Source organism: Cyprinodon tularosa, unplaced genomic scaffold, assembly GCF_016077235.1.
Source record: "Cyprinodon tularosa strain WSP-4 unplaced genomic scaffold, ASM1607723v1 ctg685, whole genome shotgun sequence".
In the NCBI taxonomy this organism is placed as follows: domain Eukaryota; kingdom Metazoa; phylum Chordata; class Actinopteri; order Cyprinodontiformes; family Cyprinodontidae; genus Cyprinodon; species Cyprinodon tularosa.
In genome coordinates, this window is record NW_024039435.1 from 262,960 (window position 1) to 279,742 (window position 16,783).

A 16,783-nucleotide genomic window follows, 5' to 3' on the forward strand; every position below is an offset into this window, starting at 1 on the left:
ATTACGCCAGCCATGATTGGCGGGAAAATAAGCCTGTCAGTGTCAGAGAGGGCAGGGTCTATCCCCCTATATCCACCTGAGGATGGCACACCTGGAGGAGAAGAACACCCACATGCGGATGCTGTTCCCGGACTTCAGTTCAGCTTTTAACACCATCATCCCACAGCATCTGATGGGCAAACTGGAACAGCTGGGATTCAATACACCCCTCTGCTATTGGCTGCTAGACTTCCTCACCAACAGACCTCAGTCAGTCTGGGTCAGACAGAACACCTCTGATGTCATCAGTCTAAGCACAGGCTCCCCTCAGGACTGCGTCCTGAGCCCCTGCTGTTCACCCTGATGACACACGACTGATACCGTCTTTCTTGGAGTCTACCTTAACTATCCATAGATGCGCGCGCAAGCTCGGTCACTGGGCACTTGTTGTACGTTGGTCGACACAGAGTAGCAATACTCCCAAGCTACACCCCAGGTGGCCGAAACGCTGTCCCCAACACATGGATAGCTTAGCTGTAACAAGCTAATTTTCATGAAGCCTCACAGCAAATCTCACTGAAAAAAAAATGGAGACTGTTAAATCCTCTGCAAAAGTAGAGGTGAGCCCAAAGGAAGTGGTGGTGAGGAGGAGGAAGCAACTGGCCTAACACCTTCCTGGGGTGGAGGGAGCGAGCTGGGATTGCTCTCCTCCATTGTTCCGATCCTGAATCTGTTCAGAGAGTTCACCAAACACAGTGTGTGGTCAAAAGGATGTTCCAGCCTTCTCAACATGCCAAAAAGTTGAAAGACTGCTCAATGCGGGGATATCCAGAGCTAACCCTGATCATGTGTCACAAGCACTTCTTTTTGTTCAGAAGAAATAAATGCTTCCAGGCAGTCGCATCCAGGTCGAGAACCAAAGGCGCAGTCAAAAATGTTGAAAAACAAAATCCGCTGTCAATTCGCTGTCAGACTTAACAACCAGCCAGCTGATAGTGAAAATCCACCTTTGGTCGAAATGCACAGACTCAGAGTGGGTTTACAGAACTCTCAGGAGGGGACACAGACTGTAGTTCACTGCAGTTCCCCCAAGCTTCAGAGAAAAATAATCAGTCACATGCAGAAGGACAAGTCACTCTCTTCCTGCAGGACGAAATTTCCTCGTTGTTGGAAAAAAGAGAGCGATACAGCTGATTCAACCAGAACACAACAGCAAGGGTTTCATGTTAATTCCTTTTGCCAAAGAAAGCCGGTCAATGGATGCGTGCAATTCTAGACCTCAGAGCGCTGAACAAGCATCTAAGAAAAAAGCTCAGGGGAGGGCCACATGTAGCAAAGTATATAGATGATCTGCACGCATCGTCCTCCCAACAGGAAGCCACACATCACACAGCTACACAGCACTCTATGGATCTGGGCTTCAAAATAAACCTGGAAAAGAGTTCCCCGTTTCCCTCTCAGAGAATATCTTTTATAGGTCTCTCTGGACTCAATCTATGACAAAGTAAGAATTACGGAGGACAGAGTGAAAGCAATGGTCAACTGCTTGTCCATTTTTCAAAGAGGGAACCTGTTATCATTCAGACTCTGCAGAAGGCTGTTGGGACTGATGGCCTGAGCCTTTGTGTTAATCCATCTGGGACGTCTCCACATGAAAGGAATCCAACGATGTGTAGCCTCTTAGAGGTTAAAGCCACATACTCCTCATCACCTGCTGAGACTAACTGCTGCCTGCACAGCAGCACTGCGTCCATGGCGGAACAAACATATACTGACACAGGGTATCCCAATGGGAGTCGTGCAGAACAGAAAGGTTGTCACAACAGATGCCTCTCTGTCAGGCTGGGGGAGTATATGCAAACAGCAAATGGTGAATGGAACCTAGGGACCAAAAATGCAGTCCGAGCACATGAATTACTTGGAGCTAAAGGCTGTTCAGGTAGTGTTAAAGCATTTTCTCCACATTCTGAGAGCTCACCATGTGCTAATCAGAAAAGGCAACACAACAGTGGTGGCTTATATCAACAGGCGGGGGGGTGGGGGGCGGGTTGTCTGAGATCACTGAGGCTCCACACACTGGCTCACAAACCAAGACATTTTCAGTCTTTGAGGGCCTCCGTTGTCCAGGGAGTGTTGAACTGTGGAGCAGTCCCCTCCTGGGGGACTCCCATGTAAACATAGTGGCAAGGATGGTCTGATAGCTGTTTGGTCAGCCATCCATGGACCTTTTCGCTTCTCAAGAGAACAATTACAGGTGCTGGTCATAAAATTAGAATATCATGAAAAAGTAGATTGATTTCAGTAATTCCATTTAAAAAGTGAAACTTGTATATTATATTCATACATTACATACAAACTCATATATTTCAGATGTTTATTTTGTTTAATTTTGATGATTACAAATGACAACAAATGAAAATCTCAAATTCATCATATCAGAAAATTAGAATATTACTGAAGACCAATAAAAACAAAGGATTTATAGAAATGTTGGCCAACTGAAAAGTATGAACATGAAAAGTATGAGCATGTACAGCACTCAGTATTTAGTTGGGCCTCCTTTGGCCTGTATTACTGCAGCAATGCGGCGTGGCATGGAGTCGATCAGTCTGTGGCACTGCTCAGGTGTTATGATAGCCCAGGTTGCTCTAATAGTGGCTTTTAGCTCTTCTGAATTGTTGGGTCTGGTGTATTGCATCTTCTTCTTCACAATACCCCATAGATTTTCTATGGGGTTAAGGTCAGGAGAGTTTGCTGGCCAATTAAGAACAGGGATACCATGGTCCTTCAACCAGGTACTGGTAGCTTTGGCACTGTGTGCAGGTGCCAAGTCCTGTTGGAAAATGAAATCTGCATCTCCAAAAAGTTGGTCAGCTGCAGGAAGCATGAAGTGCTCTAAAACTTCCTGGTATGTGGCTGCGTTGACCCTGGACCTCAGAAAACGCAATGGACCAACACTAGCAGATGACATGGCACCCCAAACCATCACTGACTGTGGAAACTTTACACTGGACTTCAAGCAACGTGGATGAAGTGCCTCTCTTCTTTTCCTCCAGACTCTGGTACCTTGATTTCCAAAGGAAATACAAAATTTACTTTCATCAGAGAACATGACTTTGGACCACTCACCAGCAGTCCAGTCCTGTTTCTCTTTAGCCCAGGCAAGACGCTTCTGACGCTGTCTGTGGTTCAAGAGTGGCTTGACACAAGGAATGCGACAGCAGAAACCCATGTCTTTCATACGTCTGTGTGTGGTGGTTCTTGAAGCACTCACTCCAGCTGCAGTCCACTCTTTGTGAATCTCCCCCACATTTTTGAATGGGTTTTGTTTCACAATCCTCTCCAGGGTGCGGTTATCTCTCTTGCTTGTACACTTTTTTCGACCACATCTTTTCCTTCCCTTCGCCTCTCTATTAATGTGCTTGGACACTGAGCTCTGTGAACAGCCAGCCTCTTTAGCGATGACCTTTTGTGTCTTGCCCTCCTTGTGCAAGGTGTCGATGGTCGTCTTTTGGACAACTGTCAAGTCAGCAGTCTTCCCCATGATTGTGTAGCCTATAGAACTAGACTGAAAGACCATTTAAAGGCTTTTGCAGGTGGTTTGAGTTAATTAGCTGATTAGAGTGTGGCACCAGGGGCCATCAATTTTGAACCTTTTCACAATATTCTAATTTTCTGATATGATGAATTTGAGATTTTCATTTGTTGTCATTTGTAATCATCAAAATTAAACAAAATAAACATCTGAAATATATGAGTTTGTATGTAATGTATGAATATAATATACAAGTTTCACTTTTTAAATGGAATTACTGAAATCAATCTACTTTTTCATGATATTCTAATTTTATGACCAGCACCTGTAGTGTCCCCTGTTCTTCTCCCTGGATGATCAGAATCAATCATTCTGCTTTTTGCTCCCCCCCAATACCTCTCCATTCACCTGCACTAGCCAGGGTACGAGCAGAGGGTCTGACAATGATCCTTGTTGAACCCAATCGGCCAGTGAAACATTGGTTAGCAGAGATAACACAGCTCCTCTGGCAGGAGCCGCGGAAGCTCTCAGGAACAAGGACAGATTTTTCATCCCCACCCTGAAAGACTGGCTCTATGAGCTTATGGGCTCCTTGCTCTAAAGTTGCGAGGAAGGGGTGATCGTTTTTTGAACAACTGTCAGTGCAGTGTCAGCCCTATATATAGGGGGAGGGACCCTGCCCTCCCTGACACAAACAGGCTTATTTTCCAGCCAATCCTGGTTGGCGTAAGGTAAAAGGACCTTCTGATGACGTCACCCTGAGGGCGTTTCCAATGTGAGACACTCACTCATGCTACTCAGAGAACAGGGGTTATGAAAGTAACCTAAAGATCCCCCCTAAACCAGCAGTGACTACTGACAGCTTCAGCATTGGACTCCAAAAGCCCCGATCCAGACGTACGACTTTTAGCTATAGGTGTAGCTAAAACACATCAATAATATGAGACTAAATCTGCTTGGTCTGTTTACTGTTTACTCAGAGGTCTGCGCTCTCTGAGTTATATAGAATTTTTTACATATTTTGTGGGTTTTTAAAAATAACACAATAAAATATCAGTACAGGGATAATATTAATGTCTTATCTGCAGCAGATAATATTTTCATAGGCTTCATTGATTTCCATCTAATGTCTAGAAAAAGGATTTCACTTTTTAACAGAAATCGATTTTAGGAACAAGACTCGCCATATTCTTTATTCGTTTCTACTGAACTAAACATGAAGTTATGCCACCAGCTGCAAATCTGGTGGCTGTGGAGACCCCACAAAATATTCAGCATTAAGACCTGAGGAGACAGTGAGAGTATTTTAAATACTTTATACTTGAGAGGTAAGCAGCTGACCTGAAAGACCTTGTTCTGAAACTCCTATAATGCTAAATTCGATCCTGTTAGAAGTTAGAAGACTCACCACAGAGGGTCGGTCTCCTGCTGTCTTCATGTTCATGCTGACTGAGTGAGTCTCCTTCTTCAGCAGAGGAGCTTTGCGACCGAGCTTCACATAGAAGTAAGTGGTGTATGGAGTGAAGCTGTAATCCTCTCTAAATTCAACACAGAAACCAAACAAAGCTGAACGTTTAGTTATAGTCAGAAGCATTTTTTCCTACTGGACAGCTGAATGATATAAGGGCACATTAAGGTAGAAAACAAGAAATATAAGCCGCTCATGTATGGTTCAAAGAGGGGAAAAAAGAGTTCAACTGGTACAATTTTGGTTGAACTGGTTTAAGACTAAGACAATTTTAGCATTTCAGTGATTCCCATAAACTAAACCAAAACATTTCCAGTTGAATTCAGCTCAATTCAATTTATTTATATGGCACCAAGCGCAACACATCAGCTCAAGGCTCTTTAAAGGACAATACTATCAGACTGGTAAAAAGTTTCTGTCAAGGAAAACCAGTTCATTGCATCCAGTCATTGACTTGCAAGACACGCTCCTCCTGGATGAGCGTGTGGTTACGGTTTCAGTTTGCATTTTGTTATTGACTCATCAGCAATTCCTAACTCCAAACATGCATATAGTGACACTGGAGAGAAAAACTAAATTAAGAACCAGGGTCAGTGAAAGAGAGAGCATCCAGATGGTCACAGTTAACTGCTAGCTCTAAAGCCAGACTGAAACTCTTCAAAAAGTTCATTATGGTGGAAGTGATCGCACACTTGCTTGGCAACTACTTTCTCAAGAATTTTAGATAAGAAAGGAAGATTGGATAGAAGTCTATAATAAATAATTACAGACACGGTAAAAGGCTTTCATACATATCCCTGTAACAGAGATAGATTAATCACATCTAAAACGGAGAAGGAGATCAAAGGGAATACCTCCTTAAATAACCTGGTTGGAACTGGATCTAACATCCAAGTTGAAGGCTTAGATGAAGACAATAGTTTTGCTAACTCTGAAAGTTCAACTGGATCAAAGCAGTCTAAACCCGGTTCAGATTCCATGGCTACCTCAGATACTGCCTCCCCTTCTAGAGATAAACCAATCATAGTTAAAGGGGTGCTAATGATTTTATTTTTAATACAGTTAGTTCAACAGAGCTATGGCTCTGGGTGAGTTTGGCAACTGGATTAAAGAGAAATCTAGGATTATTCTTATTCTCCTCTATTAATGAGGAGAAATATTCTATAAAGGGTTATCCTATACAGCAGTAAACTGTTTTTCAAGACTAGGTAGGACTCCAGTAGGCATGTGGGGCGCCATTTTCTCTCCAGTTTTCTAGCATTTTGCTTGTATTAAACATTTTTGCTCTGTATTAAACATAATCTTTCTGACTATAACCAAAAGGGAGGTTTCCTCTCCACTGTCGCTACAAGCATGCTTGGTGTTTACCTTTGAGTCAATGAGTGGTCAATGAGTGAAAATATGGATGGGAGCATCCCCATTTAAAAACACGACAGAGTATTAGGGCTGGGTTAGAGATTTTTTATTACCTTCAATTAACTACTATATACTTTCACTGCGGGTGAAAGTGCAACTATTATTTATAAAAGGGACTGCAGTATCCCAAAAAGTGGAATATCTGGGTGTCCCTCACATCTGAGAGGAACGGCTTCATCAGTTTCCAAATGCAGTAAGGTACAGACAGCAGCATCAAGAAACTCAAATCCATTGAATCAATTGTTAAGTGCTAATGTGATTAACTCTGCTATTTTACTCTTACCAATATCGTCAAATGTTAGCAAATGGCAACGTCAACATAAAATAGAAAAAATTACATTTGATTATGTTTACTTGGTCTATTTATGTCAAAAAACCCATCCCAAATAGTTTTTTTTTTATCAACTGGCATTATTATGCGTATCATAGAGTGTTAACATTTGACATTTTTTGTTGCTTCACTCCCTGCCAACATACAAAAATGTACTAATGAGACTTATTTAATTTAATTTTACTGAACCTAAGCTAAACACGGGAAAATCACTGCTAAGCTGGACATACACTGTACGATTTTTTGCCCAGTTAGGGCTGATTCTCCAGTCGGGTGAGATTTTTTTCTATCCAGTCGAGTTTCCGCCTCATGGTTCGTCCTGCGTCGTGTACAGGTGGTAACCAGTGTTCGGCACGTTACTTTGAAAAAGTAATTAGTTATAGTTACTAGTTACTTCTCCCAAAAAGTAACTGAGTTTCAACTGAGTTACTCCACAAGAAAAGTAAGGACCAGCGCCATCTCTCAGCCTGACGTGTGGTTTTGTTGGACTTGCAGTGTGAGCAGGTGGATCGTATCAGAGTGTCGGGTCGCACAGTGTGAGAACAAACATCATGAGCTGTGAACTTTAAAGCCTGCGGTTTCATGGTACAGTGTGAGCTGTAGCTGAGTGCAACGATTGAGAATATCACACAGTGTACGCCCGGGTTAAGCTTTGAGCCAAATATCCACCTAAGCTGGTTCTGTTCTAACAATAATTTTTAAAACTAAATAAATAACCTAGCAAATCAAAAAGATGAGGAATGAAACAGTGCATATGAAGGAGTTACCGGAGGTATTCCTGCAGAAGCAGGGAGACGATTACAGCTTCAGCCTGCAGCCGAGGCAGATTGGTGGTCTGGATCATCTTCCTCAGCTTGGCTGGACCCCGTCCCATCCACGTCTCCACCAGTTTCAGGGGAGTCACTTTTTCATCCATGGACCCTGCCTGCTCAATGATTTGCACTACTTGTTTTGCGTGGCAAGTTATGTCCATGCTGGCGTAGCCTGAGGGGTAGAACAGAGTTAATGATCAGATTTTAATCTTAAACCCAAAGGGTTCTCAGACCAAATTCTGCCTAAAATAACTTATGTGAATATGTGAAAGCACGCACAGCTCCCATACTATACATTGGAAATACAATTGTTTGTATTTGTATGACAGAAAGGCATTGAGGAATATTGCTCAGGTGGAACCACTATTTTAAAAGTCACAATGTCTGATTTATAGGTGATTAAACAAAGAAAAAAGAAAAAACTTTAGGCAAGGCTAAATATTTTGTAATTTTTTCTTTGTTTAAACACTGCAAAACATCATGAAACCCCATTTGAAACTCTGGATAAATCCTCAGACTTGATGGATCCACATCTTGACTCTAACTCAACCAAATTTGGACTGAACAAGCTGAAGCAAGGTTTTAGTGGGCAGTGTGGAAATGGGATTTTAAAACAATGCCAAAGGTGCAAAAATGGATTCTTCCACCGAGTATCTGTGGAAAAATTATTTTGAAACATGCTTTAGAAATTTGAAGGCCCCATCTGAAACGTGTGTGGATGAAACACCATGTGACTGTGTTTTGGCCATTTCTATAAATAGATTAATATGTGCATCTGTACGAGGGCCCACCAGGCTTAAAGGGTTAAACAATCACCTCATGCATAAAGCTGCACTGACCTTTAGAAGAGCGGCATGTATCACACATTTGGTTACATCCTTCATCGTCCCACACCTCATCAAAGTGAACCGCCATGAGAGAGCGCCGACACCTGCGCAGAGTAAACAGTCAGATGCTTTCAGGACCAACTCTTGTGTAAACCAGTCTAATCATGCTGGGGTTACCTGTCCACATTCTGGCAATAAGCCACCATTTGCAGCAACTTCTTGTGGCCCACATTCTCCATGACCACCATGGTGCTGATCCTAAAGATATCAGCAAAGCCAAAATACACGATGCAGTCCGCTGGATGATCGTCTCGACCTGAGAACACAATAAGGAATCATGTGCGTTTGTAAGAAATGACTGGAACTGAAACCGCTGTTTATCAGGAACATGCGTGTACCTGCGCGCCCGCTCTCTTGGTAGTAGTTCTCGATGGACTTGCTGATGGTATGGTGAATGACAAACCTGACATCTGGTTTGTCGATGCCCATGCCGAACGCCACAGTGGCTACCACTACCTGAATGCAGACACAGGGATGATTAGCTGGGCAGGAAATGGAAGGGCCTGATGACATGCAGCAAAGGTTCCAAACCCAGACGGCTTCACAGAGGACTGAACTTTAGGTACCGTTTGACATACACGAGCAAACATTCAGTCATATCATTGATGAAAATGAGCTCCGGTAAAAATATCAGGATTTGCAGATATCCAAATTCATATCAAATCTGACCGTAGAGAGAAAATATGGATGGGAGCATCCCCATTTAAAAACACCACAGAGTATTAGGGCTAGGTTAGAGACTTTTTTATTTTTCCTTTTTGAGAATAAAGAAAAATTTAAACTTTTAGTTTTAGAGCATTTTAATTAGAGGATGCAGTTTAAGGGTCTATCAAACAGTGCAGATTTTTCCAGAAAAAGGTTTCAGGACGTAGATCTGCTGTAGCCCCGCCACTTATGGCTGCTTTCCTTAGAAACTAGAGAGTCACACCTTGTTTATTAATCTTTTTACAACGCTTTCCAGTGATGACATTTCTGTTCCTAAATAGTCAGCTTTAAAACTTTCATACTTTGCATAAAATTTGCTTTAAAGACTGCTGCAGACAGAGTCGATGAAAATTTAGAATAAAATACAATAGAAATCACAACTTTGTTTTTACAAGATTCCCTTTTAGGCACTGAAAGACCAGCAGGCACAATTAGCACATTTGGCTAATTGTGCTAAAATAAGAATGCTGCCTGACACAATTACCCTCATTGGAACAAATGTGCTTTGAATCATTTGGGCCTAATTTGCTGCACTTAGAATAAAGATGCTGATAAATAAGAGGGGGGCGGACATCCTGTCTACTTTTAAGGCTAGGCTTAAAACTTGCTGATAAGTGGCTCAGGTTATCCTGAGCTATCTCTATAGTTATGCTCCTATAGGCTTAGACTGCTGGAGGACAAAGGGACCCCTTTTTCATCATTCTGCTTCATTCTATCTCTATTCTCCCACTCTGCAGAATCTATTAGTTCAATCTCTAACGTTCTGCTCTCTCTGCTTTTTCTCATAGCAGCTTCATCTGGTCTGTTCCTGTTTGGCTGTGACTCCATCCTGGAGAGAAATATCAGCTGTGCTGCTGCCATCAACACCTTTGTTTCTAGATGTTGGAGCTTGGCCTGTTTTCCAGTGTAGTCCTGTTTCTCTGACTGTGACTAACTGGATGTGCTCTCTTCAGCCTCTGACATGGGAGCTGGCTCGGAGCTCGTCTGCCTGGCTGTGGGTTTCCTGGACGGGGCCGCCTGTGGAGCTGGTTGACAGTTGCCTTTTGTATCTATGCTTCTTTTTCTATGTCTGCTTCTGTCTCCTTGAACCCCAGTCGGCCTCAGCAGATGGCCGCTCACACCGAGCCTGGTTCTGCTGAAGGTTTCTTCCTGTTAAAACTGAGTTTTTCCTCTCCACTGTCGCTACAAGCATGCTTAGTGTGAGGGATTGCTGAAGAGTCAATGAGTCGATGCAATCAGCTGGTTTTCCTTAGATAGAAAACTTTGAATCAATCTGACTGGATGATCTGGTGAACTGGAAAGTGCCTTGTCACATGTGTCACAGTTAATGAGAATCCCGTTGTTGGATAACACCACTTCTCAATCACAACATTCTGAGGAAAGAGATACTGATCAGATCAAGGAAGAGCAGGTCTTCTTGTAGATCAGGAAGAGGCAATTAGCAACAGAGGAGGAGAAACTTGAGTTACTAGGAGAAATCCTGTAGGTGAAATAACTTCTCTGATTAGTTCCCTTTATGTATCAGATAATGAAGTAGAAGAAAGACAAGATGACGAGGAAGAATATCTCACTGTCAGACATTAATAGTATTAGGAATGGTTTGATGAGCATGGGGGTTAGGATTACCACATTGGGAGAGGATTTCAGGGCGTCTGAAGACAGTGCTTTGAAAAAGGGAGCAAAACATCAGGACATGTATAGAAATGCTGAGGCCCTGAAGCAATGCATGAACACAGCCTTTAAGGAAATTAAAGCTAAGGTAGTAGAGCAGGGTGTTCAATGATTTCCAGGCCAAGGACCCCAAACTGATGGTGAGATGGAGCAGGACCCCCTAATTATAGATATTGTATGAAATAGTGTTATATCAAACTAGTCCTATAGTTACTCTATTACAGATGGAGTAATGTAACTAAAGTAATCCCTCCCTGGGATTATTAAAGGAATAGTACACCCAAAACATGATCAGCCTTCATTTTCTACTCACCCCCATGCTGAACAACACTCTGGAGTACTTTTTTGATATCTCAAATGCATCTGGAGATCTGGGAGGCTTCTTGCTGTCTGCTGACATTCAAATAATGGAGGTCTAAGGCGCCAGAGGCAGAAAGGTCCATAAAAGTCCACAAAAAACGTGTCAATATTCCTCCATACTGCTCGTCCAATGTATTCCAAGTGTCCTGAGTGGGTAGCATCCAGAATTTATTCGAAATGAAGTCATTTAGAATGTTTTTAGAGCATAAACAGTAGTGTATAGGATTTCCTGAAAGCGCGCACATGCACGCTCACGACGCTGCGGAAGCCGGCAGACCAAACCAGATGAAAGTGCGCATTCAGCTCGGCAAAGAACTCATGCTCTTCCTCAACACTGAAGTCCTCAGAAATTTTTCTTTCGTTGTTTCTTTCTTTGCACAGGTAAACAGCACATTTCTTCTTCTACGCTTGCATTATCGGCAGAGCAGACGCTGAATGCGCACTTTCTTCCGGTTTGGTCTGCCGGCTTCAGTAGCCTCGTGAGCCTGCATGTGCGCGCTTTCAGGAAATCCTATACACTACTGTTTATGCTCTAAAAACATTCTAAATGACTTTGTTTCGAGTAAATTCTGGACGCTACCCACTCAGGACACTTGGATTACATTGGACGAGCAGTATGGAGGAATATTGACACGTTTTTTGTGGACTTTTATGGACCTTTCTGTCTCGGTCACCATAGACCTCCATTATTTGAATGTCAGCAGACAGCAAGAAGCCTCCCAGATCTCCAGATGCATTTGAGATATCAAAAAAGTACTCCAGAGTTTTGTTCAGCATGGGGGTGAGTAGAAAATGAAGGCTAATCATGTTTTGGGTGTACTATTCCTTTAAAGTATTTCTGATTCCTGGTTGATGGGACAGGTGTTGTGAATGAAACGGTGCCCAGCTTAAAGAGCTCCTGTGTGTCACTGAATGTGTGCATTGATGACTGAAAGACATCTTCTGCCTCCATTTATCTGTTAACTACAGTCTGTTGGATTCATGTTAATGTGAATTTAAAGACATTTCAATTAATGGAAAAATTTGCAGGTGGGAATAAAAAAAAAAAGTCTAATCAACCAAAACTTTCGTGACCCCCATGCAGTACCTCTGTGGACCCTCTAGGGGTCACAGACCCCCTGTTGAAGACCTCTGTAGTAGATTGTTTGCTCCGATGTGATGAGATGTGGAAGGCTGAGAGAGTTTAAAGCACTAGACTATCAAATACTATTCATTCCTTTGATAGTGTCAGATCAAGTCTCCCCGTGCCGTCTGATCATCTCTCTTCTACCATGAAATACACTTTCCCTTAAACATCCTCTCTACTTTGAGCCCTACCTGTACAAAGAGTACCACAAGGAAGCATTGGACCTTCATGCCCATAAAGGACGGATCAATCTATCACCTACATCCCTCCAGGAACAGTTCCAGTCATGCCATCAACAAACTGGGATAGTAGACCTCCCTGCATTGACCTCCAACCTGACAGTTCCTTCATCAAGCAGAACATCTGGAGTTATTTCCGAGCCACCTGTGCACATGGAGTTCCCGACATTTGAGGGGGCAGAAGAGGTTTCTTATAAATGTCATCGACCAGTGTGAGACATTTCTAAAAGTAAGGCCCCATCTGATCCTGAATTATTGGGAACTTTAACAAATAAGGCTCTGCTCTGTACTGGTGGAGAGTGGCTAAAAACAAGGTTTACAACTGGCTTGAATTTAAAAATGTTTTCTGCTGCCTTTCTAACTCCAGACGATCTGTCAGAGGTGGAAGAGAAGTTAAGCAACATGATCCAGTTGCCAGAGCAATGTCTTAGAGCAGGGGTGTCAAACTCATTTTCACTGAGAACCACATCAGCGTAATTGCTGTCTTTAAAGGGCCAGATGTAACTTATAAATGTAACTAAATGTAATTGAATGTAATGTAAAATAAATGTAACGACTCCTTAATGTTAAATAACTCATTATTTATTATAACTTATTCAAGTGACAATTACAGTTGCATAGAAAACATATGCTTGCTTGTTGCTCTAACACAGTGGTTCTCAACCGGTGGGGCGCGCCCCCCCGGGGGGGCCCCGACACTCTCCCGGGGGGGCGCGAGTAGGCTACAGGATGGGAGTGGAAAAAAACTGGAAAAAAAAAATTTACACTTTTTTTTTATCTTTTTTTTTTTATCTTTTTTTTTTAACTTTTTATTTCATAAAAAGTTAAAGTTTTGTATATACATAACTCCTGAATAAAAATTAAAATGTGTTTGGACTGATTAAAAAAAAAAAGTTTTGAACAAATTTGATTGTTTTGTCGATAGTGAGCGCAAATGCGGTGATAAGCGGGTGGTTGATCATGGCGCCGAGACAGGGCGCCGTAGCAAGAGCTCTCCTGTGTGCTGGCTGTTTTATGTTTGTTTTTGTCTTTGATGTATTTACCACTTTAAATTATGGCCGTGAGACACTTCTGAGGATCCGTGAGGAAGTTTGTGGTCTGTCTTTTGCCAATACTGGACTGAGGTGTGCTGATTTCGATGCGTGCCCCACTCGAGGTAAACAAGGCCAGGAGTCGGGCCGCGGAAGTCGGGAGCAGAGCGAAAGGACTGGGCGGAGGTATCGCCACATACGCCGTACAGCTGAGCCCCTGAGTGGGGACGCTACAGGCTTCCAGCGGCGTGCTGGATTCTTCTTTCCAGCCGCCGGGCTTCTCTGTCCATCGCTCGGACAGGGTGAAGGAGCGTACCGGAAAATCGAAGGGTGGAGGTGAGTGTTTTTTAATTAACGAACTTTGGTGCACTGATTGTGTCATCGTGAACAAAACTTGCAACGTCAACTTGGAATGTCTTATTTTGAAATGCCGCCCCTTTTTTCTCCCATGGGAGTTTTCGGTGATGTTCCTGTGTGGAGTTTACACTCATCCTCGGGCGGACATTTCTGTTGCCTTGAGTGAACTAAGCGACATTGTATACAAATTATTTTTTGTCAAAATATCCCGCGACTTTTACTGGTGTTTTTGGAGACTTTTGTGGTGTTTGGAGACTCGAAAGCACGAATCACTCTGCAGTTAGGCATACTGTGCTCAACGAGCAGCGGGTGCTGCCATGAGCCCCTCTCCCGTCCAAAGGCACTCACAGGCGGTCAGTCTCTCAGTAACCTCGCGCAGCAGTCCCAGCCTGCAGCAGAAAGGAGACACACACCCCTCTGTGTCCAGGCTGCAAATGAATCGCGCATGCGCATGGTCGCCGCCGTTCCCCGCCTTGACTTACAGAGCGGGGTGTAAATGTTCACTCACTCTCACAAAAATAAATCACTGCATTTAAATTGACTCACGACATAGCTCTCCATTCACTCTAGTCTAGTCTCTTGCCAAGTTCGCTTGTGCCAGCTCTCGCTAGTCTGTTATCAATCTCGATTTACATAGGCCTTTACTACACAAACCCCAACAGTCTTTTTAAAGACTAAACCCAGAAACATTCTTTAAGATTAGATCATATCTCAGCCCTAGCCAGTAATTTTGTTAAACTGCTAGGCAGTAGTTACTTAGCTAACTACCCAAACGATACACACACACACACACACACACACACACACACACACACACACACACACACACACACACACACACACACACACACACACACGAGGACTACAATCGTTAAGAATTAAAATAAAATCTGAATTGTCTGCAAAATAATTATTTTGTTTGGTTTTAATGAAAGATTGTGCCTAAGTCCTGACTGATTAGCCCCTGATACGTCTCTCAACATACACCACACATAGTTACATATTGCCATAGTTTAAACTTTATTGAAAACAAATTAAAATGGAGAAATTTCTTGTGAGGACCAACAAGCCAACCAACGCACCACCAGCTGCAAAAAAGCTTCGCAAGTACGATGAAGCATACCTGCAGTTTGGGTTTACAGTCACGGCTGAACTGAGACCTCAGTGTGTCGTATGTGCCGAGGTGCTGGCAAATGACAGTATGAAGCCCTGCAAATTAAAAAGACACCTCGAAACAAAGCATGCTGGCATTAAAAATAAACCGGTCGAATATTTTAAAAGAAAGCTTGATGGCCTCCATCAGCAACAGGCAACCATTTCAGTGCACAGCACTGTGTCTAAACAGTGTTTGGAGGCATCATATGTAGTGGCCAAAAGGATCGGTAAACTGGGTAAACCGCATACAATCGCAGAGACTCTCATTTTGCCGGCAGCGCAAGACATGTGCAGAATAATGATAGGCGATAGTGCAGCAGCCAAACTCGGTGCAGTACCACTGTCCAATGACACAGTCGCTAGGAGAATTGTAGACATGTCCAACGATATCAGAGAGCAACTGATAGAGTTTGTAAAAAAGAGTCCTTACTACGCGCTGCAGCTGGACGAATCCACTGATGTTGCTGGGCAGGCACAGCTCCTCACCTATGTCAGGTATCTGCGGGACAAGGTGATTGAGGAGGATGTCCTGTTTTGCCGGCCTCTTCAGTCACACACTACAGGAGAAGCCATTTTCAATGTCCTTGACATTTTTATCCGCGAAAATGGTTTGGCTTGGGACCGATGCGTTGGCCTATGCACGGATGGTGCGCAGGCAATGACGGGGCATGAGCGTGGCCTAGCTGCTCGCGTTCAGCAAGTAGCTCCACTTGTGAAATGGACACACTGCATGGTCCATCGCGAAGCACTAGCTGCTAAAAAAATGCCGGTTCTCTTTGACTCTGTGCTGAACCAATCCGTCAAAATAATAAATCTCATAAAATCACGGCCGCTAAACTCTCGCTTGTTTGGGGTCCTCTGCCAGGAGATGGGGTCAGGGCACGAACAGCTGCTTCTGCACACTGAAGTTCGCTGGCTCTCCAGGGGGCGGGTGTTACAGCGGTTGTATGAGCTGCGAGAGGAGGTGAAGTGGTTTTTGACAGAAATTAAATCAGATCTGGCGAAGCATCTGGATGACACTATGTGGCTTGCGTCTCTGTCCTATTTGGTCGATATATTTGACCGCTTGAATGGCCTCAACCTGTCTTTGCAAGGCCGCGAAACTCATATTTTGCTCCTTGCAGACAAAGTGCAGGCCTTCACACAAAAACTAGACCTCTGGCATGGCCGCATCAGTCGAGGGAACTGTGACATGTTCCCCTGCCTTACAGACTTTATAACTGATGCAGGCGCGTCACACGATTTCTCCTCCCTATTTCAATCAGCGTCTGAGCACCTGTCAGCAATGAGAAAACAATTTGCGACGTACTTTAAAGAGGATTATCGCTCTTTTGCATGGGTTCGAGATCCGTTTGTGTGCACAGCAAACGAGCTATCAATTGATTTGCAGGAACAGCTTATTGAGCTGAAGAGTGACAGTAGACTGAAGGAACTCTTTAGCTCCTGTCCTCTTTCGTCATTCTGGGCAGCATTGATGCAGGAATACCCGGAACTCTGTGACGTCGCCTTGAAGATTCTCCTTCCTTTCGCGTCGACATATTTGTGTGAGGCAGGATTCTCAAAAATGACTGCACTCAAAACAAAACACCGCAATCGTGCACAAATCGAGGATGATTTGAGGCTATGCTTATCAAACATTGAGCCAAGAATTGAGGATCTTTGCAAGGCAAAGCAGGCTCAGGTCTCACATTAACATCACCTAATTATATAG

At 43.4% G+C, this 16,783-nt stretch overlaps 1 protein-coding gene across 2 annotated transcripts in view; it reads right to left on the reverse strand.

Moving 5' to 3' along the window:
* Positions 1 to 16,783, reverse strand: part of recql (RecQ helicase-like) — a 42,506-nt gene that overhangs the window by 5,536 nt on the left and 20,187 nt on the right. For both annotated transcript variants that reach the window (XM_038267803.1, XM_038267804.1), the window contains exons 10-14: positions 8,767 to 8,884; positions 8,546 to 8,684; positions 8,381 to 8,472; positions 7,497 to 7,713; positions 4,923 to 5,052 (exon numbers count right to left, since the gene is read on the reverse strand). In XM_038267803.1, the coding sequence (XP_038123731.1) occupies positions 4,923 to 5,052; positions 7,497 to 7,713; positions 8,381 to 8,472; positions 8,546 to 8,684; positions 8,767 to 8,884 (696 nt within the window). The remainder of the gene's footprint in view (positions 1 to 4,922; positions 5,053 to 7,496; positions 7,714 to 8,380; positions 8,473 to 8,545; positions 8,685 to 8,766; positions 8,885 to 16,783) is intronic.